The following is a 6,324-nucleotide window of genomic DNA, read 5'->3' on the forward strand; positions in this document are numbered from 1 at the left end:
CTACGGCATATAGCTTGAGATTTGCTTCTGGGTATAATTATAACTGATTTTGGCGTAGTGGTGGTAATAGTATTGGGTGCCATCTCTAATTTCTCTTCATTTTCTTCTTGCTCTAATTTTTTCTTATCATTCTCTTCAAACGATGCTCATCTAATGAACAACAAAGGCTCGGGCATAAGTTCTTGAAAAAAAGAAAAAAAAAGATAGAAAAAATCTATCTTTATCTGGGTATTAATTAATTTTTTCTAGGATTGTTAACTATAGCCTGAAATGTTGATAAACAGCCAAAAAATGCAGGTTCTGTAGCATTTTCTGGCCAATTTTTTGGTGGGAATCCTAACAAACAGAAGAGTAGAGGGCGGGTTTCTAGAGAGAAACAAGAAACCGAAGAAGCAAGAGAAAAGGTAGAAGGATGATAATATGTGAATGAACGAATGAATCAGTGCGTGATTACGTGTGAGAGAGAAAGCCGTGAAATTGGGAGTATTGAGCCAGCTTAGCATTTTCATTTTTTAAGGTTAACCCAATATTTCTGTAAGTCACCTATACAAACTATATACGTATAATGAACAGTGTAACTGTAAGTTTATATTCTGATACTTCATCTTTTCGAAATTATAAAGACGAATATGCCCTAGGGATTTGATAAAATTTACGTAGAAACAGTAACCTACGAATTAGTTTCTTCGGTTACATCGTAACGTAGTGGAATTGCCTAGGAAGGAAGAAGTAAAAATGCCATATGGATAATTGCACAATTGGTCCTCAACTTATTATCACTATATTATATTAATCCATGGGCTTTAAAGAGAAGCAGATTAATCCCAAGCTTTCATAATAATTGCGCTATTATTCCCCAAACGGGCCAAACACAAAAACTATCAACAATTTTGTTAACTTGTCACGTGCCCAAGAAAAAAATGGATGAGTTCGAACTAAGTTGTAAAGCAAAATATAGCTTTATAGAATTATATACATATAGGTCTTGTGTGACGGTTTAGCACTCGTTTGGATAGGTTCTTAAATGGAGATTGTGCATTAAAATTTTTTGTTGTGATCCTCGTGAAAATGTAGATTTGCTTCAAATTTATGGGCATTGTCGATTGTAAAACAAAATGTAGCTTTATGAAATTAGAAAAGTGAGAACAAAATTTGGACAATTGTGTAATTATAATGAAAGGTTGAAGACCAGATTTTAACTTTGAAAAGATTGAGAACCACTTGTCTAATAGAGTAGTAACAAGTTGGAGAACATTGGTAATTATTCCAAGGGCATAGATGGTCTTTTATGAGTTACAAAAGTACCCTTTTCATTAAGTTCAATTACAAAATTGCCATTCATGGTGATTTTGTTTCTATAGGGTGGTCCATGTCTAGTCTAGGTGAACCATTCAATCTTCGATATCTTATTCATCTTTGGTATCTACGGCTTTAAATTTTGGATGGATTGATAATCCTATTTATGGTAATGATTAATAATTTCCATAATCTAATTTTATTAATTAAAGAATCTATATTAATATGTTTGGCTAAAGCATTAGGATTTTGCTACTTATTTATAAAAATGGTACATAAGCAGTGAAAATGATGTGAAGGGAAAAATTGGATGAAAAAGTTGATAGTATTTTAAATTGACAAATGGTAAAGTATCATGTGGATATTATATAAACCATTGTATAAATTTTGATGTACATGTAGCAAGATCCAAAACATTAATAGATTTAACGAAGGCGTCGATTGGATTTGCGTAATAGAATTCATGTATAATGATTGGATATAGATTCCATATTGAGTGAGCCATAAGATTAAGATAACAAAAACGAAATTGGATATGTACGATACTAAGTGACACAACTTTTGTAAAGTCGTACCCCTAACTTACAAAGCAATTCTAACTAACATTAATTCAACTATCTTGCATTTGGGTCCCACAATGACACGAGTGAAAGATGAGAGTCGTATGACTTAGAAAATTTGCCAAACCAAGTTATGCCAGCATTGGTCTAGGCTTTGATATCGATCCACCAAATGCAACCAAGATAACAATAAAAAGAAAAAATCTTTCCATATAAGCATTGGAAATGGTGGTGCATAATGAATTGTAAAGGTGTTACAAAACCTAGGTTTAGCATCCTGTAGGCCCACAATGTTTAATAATGAACTATGAATTGATTTGATCCTTTTTGAGGAAATCGAGTCCAAAACTTCTCCATAGGATCAAAATCACTCTGCTTGAGATCGCGTACTATAGAAGCATGCTTTCCAGTAGAATACCTAACAACATAATCACAAATACAATAAATACTCATTTTAGCAACGCCCAATGCCTAAAATTTGCTATCGATGAACAGCTAAACACATTCGATCTTAATCAACTTTAGATTTATATTTACCTAATTCCCAGTTAGAGTTTGAGAATCAGATCATAATTCTTTTGCCCTTTGGATATAGTCTCTACTGGCTTCTTCACCTCCCTAGTAAAACAACAGGGGTTCCTTCGAAATTGCCTAATCTCGTCCCGGTCCAACCCCAATCCATCCCTATATAGCATTGAGGCCTCAATATTGTCAATAATATCATAAGTGATATCCCCTGCCTCACCGTTCGACTCCCAAATGCATATTCTTGGAAAACACCTCTCCGTCATCCCACCATCCACGGACAATCTCTTCTTCCCTGCACTACCACCTATCGCTACGTTTACACTCTCTTCCCCCACCATCATTAGCACCAATAATGACAACTTCTAACTAAAGTACCTGTAACGTGTTGTCATACTTGAGCAACACACTTGGGCCTATGGCCCACTCAATCCGAGCCACGTGACACTCCAGCTGAGGTGGCATGTATGGCCGAGGCTCTTCATGCCAAGGCCCATATACCGAGGCCTTAAAAGCAGCCGAACTCCATATGCCAAGGCCTGTGAAGATTTCCGAAGCCCTGAAGTGGAAGTACTACATGAGCGACAGAAGCCCCCGAACCATGAAGGAAAGTTTTCCATGATCACCTCTCCTAAGAGATCTTCCACATAAAGATCTTGTTTGAATGATTGATGGAACGTTTATCATGAGTGCATATGTCAAGTCTTATCACTAGCATGGGGGTTCTGCACAAGCAATAAATGCACAGCAAGCTAGTAAGTCAAGGATGATGCCTAGGATTGAATGTTTGAATTAAGGAGATGAGGCCACGTGCCAACTCATCTAAGGGCTGCCATTTCACATGTAACACTATAAATAATTTCCTTATATAACATTGAAGGGCTAATGCAAAAATCAATACAAGAACTACATTTTACTCTCTCTTTCATATTATCTTACAAGACAATACGAGTTCATACATATCTATAGCATACTCATGAGCACCGATTGGTAATTATTGAACGATCGGATTAAGCACACCGCCGGATTCCGAACGTTCTCATCTCGCGTCGTTGAGCTACTCACATGCCCCTGATTTGTTCGTTCTAGACCGTCCATGTGTCTTAGCGTGTAGGACCTTCGCTCACGTGTGCACGGGTGGGTTCGGCATCTGTTGGCAACACTTTTTTGGGGTCAACAGTACCCCTTCAAAGCCCCCTCGTTTTCATTTCCATTTCCATTCATTCCATTAGACTTATTGCTAGTGTGGGCAGGGTAAAAAGTACCATTCAAGATTTGATTACTATGAGAGTTTTTGCAAGAATCCTTTGACCAGCAGCCAATGTAGTAGCTACCATCAGGCCAAGTGAATACACCATCATCCTTGGGAATCCCATTCTCCCAATTTCCGCCATAACTATTTCCATTGTTCCAAACCAAAACACCCCTGCCATTAATCATCCCATTCTTCCATTCCCCTTTATACCCATTCCCATTCCCATTCTTCCATACATATCTTCCTTGTCCTTCCTGCAAATTCTTCTTCTAGTGTCCTTCATAGTAATCCCCATTATTGTAATGCTTCACTCCATACCCGTGCTTCCAATCCACCGACCATGACCCTCTGTACATATCTCCGTCAGATCCAACGAAAGTGCCCGAACCCTCTATCCGACCTGCCTTTAAATCGCCTTCAAAAGTCACACTCGATGGCCACGAAAATTTACCCTTTCCAGAGGCTTTCCCCCTTAGCCAATCACCTTCATACATACGCCCATCTTTCCACAAGTACTTACCGGATCCATGAGGCGTATTGTTAGCAAAAGTCCCAATATACAGATCTCCATTAGGAAGGTGCTTCTCAATCAATTCAGCTGCATTTCCTGAGGGCGAAACAGACGTACGGGCATGGACGGAGCTAGAAAATGATGTTAGGATGGGTTGACATTTAAAAATTGTTGAATGAACTTATGCCACAAGAAATCGAGTTTCAGAAGCTATTTTCGTGACATTTACAATAAAAGTATACGATCCTGAATGAAATAAAAAAAGTTCAGACATCTCATATTAAGATATTTCACTAAATTTTTGTATTTTTTTTTTTACCAAATAGAAAATCGATGCTTACCTTAAAAAATTTTAAACTAACCGAATCATGATAGAATTAGGCAAAAACATATATCCACCAATGACCATTTAAAAAATTATTTAATGAGTACTCTTCTAATAACTTTGATAACCAGTCTTTCAAGACAACTGGAAGTTTTAACAAATATTGTTTTTATTATCAATATCAAATCTATAGTAAGTTATTTATTTTGATCATAATATCTACTTTGTGGTCAAAATAAGTATTTTTTTTATATAACTATGAATTAGTAATAAATGAAAACATACATAATTTAGAAAAATATGTCACGTCTCTAACTATTAAAATAAGTAATTTACTTTTAGATCTAATTTAAACATGCATTAAATAGAATATCTAATTTGACAATAAAATATTCACATTTCATGAATGTCTTGAAAAGAGTAATTAATAATTGTAATGTCTTTAATATAATTTGAATAATTGAGTATCGGACTTAGGTTGGGATTTAAATTAGAGTTGGGCTAATGTTAATACCTGGGCCAAAATTCTAAAATTGTCTTAGAAATTTATATGGGTTAGGGGACATTGCTAGGCTATAGCCCAACATGCCCCTCCCCCTCCCACTACCTCCGCCAATGCGTAGGGGTGACTCTACGACATATAGCTTGAGATTCAAAATACAACCCTTTCTTTTTAAATTGATAAAAGAACTTCACTATTTCTTGTCGACGCTTAACAATTTAATAGCAAGTTAGTACAAGTAGCACTTACTCGTCAAATCATACAGCTCAGATCTTGAGTTGTTATTGTCATAATCATATTCTGTACTGCTTGATCCCCTTGAGGAAGCATAAGCAAGTTGCCGATAATGTTCTATCTTCAGTACGGCTTGTACAATTCTTTCCCAGTTATTATAGTTTCTAGACATCTAGTTATATCAATGTCAATATAAACAAAAATTTTACAACAAAACGCAAAATTTCCAATAATCGAAGCAGAATATCGCTAGAATTTTAAACATTAACACTTAGAAATTGGAAATGGTTAATGGTGTGAACTTTACAAACACGATTTGCTTCTAGGCGTTGTGAGGAAAGGTTTAAGGTCTTCTCCAGTCCGACGGCAGTTACAAGGATGGCGACGGCACCCGACCCTAACCCAAGGCCAACTAGGCAATGGTCTTGGGTCTCAACATTCTAGGGGCCTCCAAGAAAAAGGAAAGGGAAATTTTCCAATGTACCCTTCAAAAAGGAAAAAATTCTAAAATTACGAAGATTTTATTCACAGAATACTTGAATTTTGCAATATTTTAAAAACCGACCCAGCCATCGATCCGGAAAAGGGGAAGGTTCAAGAGTCAAAAGGTCGAACCGGGATCCACCCATTTTTTTATTAATAATTTTACAAAAAAAAAAAAGAGCAAATGAAAACAAGTTTTTCGAAATCACAAAAACTATAACAAGATAAAAATAATTAAATACAATCAACGAAATAACGTCCTGCTCAATCCAATTATGTAATGGAAGATAAGTTCATAAAATTATGTAATTAACAATGTCAACTCAAAAACTTAAATAGGAGAAGTTTGAAAGTCTGAAAATTCATTAATTTTGAACCTCGAAAACGCAGCATGGATGAATGAAATGTTTGGGTCAAAGGTTTTCTAAAACCCGGGCAGGTCACCAGTTTTAAAGGCGGGTTTTAAATCTAAAGTCTCAAGGCCTAACCGACTCGATTTTGGTCCCGATTTTCGATTATTTGGTTGAACCGGCCGGGCCGAGTCGATTTTTACAATACAGGAATTTTGGGTTAAATTTTCATAACAATTGGAATCCATCTATAGCGTTAATTAAGGAACCTAACACTGACTCC

General features: G+C 36.1%; 1 protein-coding gene across 1 annotated transcript; it reads right to left on the minus strand.

Annotated features, from left to right (window-relative positions):
• Positions 1-3,905: 3,905 nt before the first annotated feature.
• On the minus strand, positions 3,906-5,837 carry LOC111409489 (phosphatidylinositol 4-phosphate 5-kinase 3-like). The gene is made up of 5 exons (XM_023039536.1): positions 5,745-5,837; positions 5,520-5,648; positions 5,224-5,380; positions 4,390-4,393; positions 3,906-4,278 (listed from the first exon to the last, which is right to left on the minus strand). Exons 1-5 carry the CDS (start codon positions 5,835-5,837, stop codon positions 3,906-3,908), a joined length of 756 nt encoding a protein of 251 aa, XP_022895304.1.
• Positions 5,838-6,324: the final 487 nt, after the last annotated feature.

Source organism: Olea europaea, chromosome 14 (genome assembly GCF_002742605.1).
Source record: "Olea europaea var. sylvestris chromosome 14, O_europaea_v1, whole genome shotgun sequence".
Classification (NCBI taxonomy): Eukaryota; Viridiplantae; Streptophyta; class Magnoliopsida; order Lamiales; family Oleaceae; genus Olea; species Olea europaea.

Excerpts from the sequence above, each read along its gene's own strand:
- LOC111409489 (XM_023039536.1), bottom strand. The coding sequence starts at position 5,837 with ATGGGTGGATCCCGGTTCGACCTTTTGACTCTTGAACCTTCCCCTTTT. Across the intron at positions 5,649-5,744 it reads TAAAATATTGCAAAATTCAA|AATGTTGAGACCCAAGACCA; the intron begins GTATTCTGTGAA and ends GGAGGCCCCTAG. Across the intron at positions 5,381-5,519 it reads AACGCCTAGAAGCAAATCGT|ATGTCTAGAAACTATAATAA; the intron begins GTTTGTAAAGTT and ends TGATATAACTAG.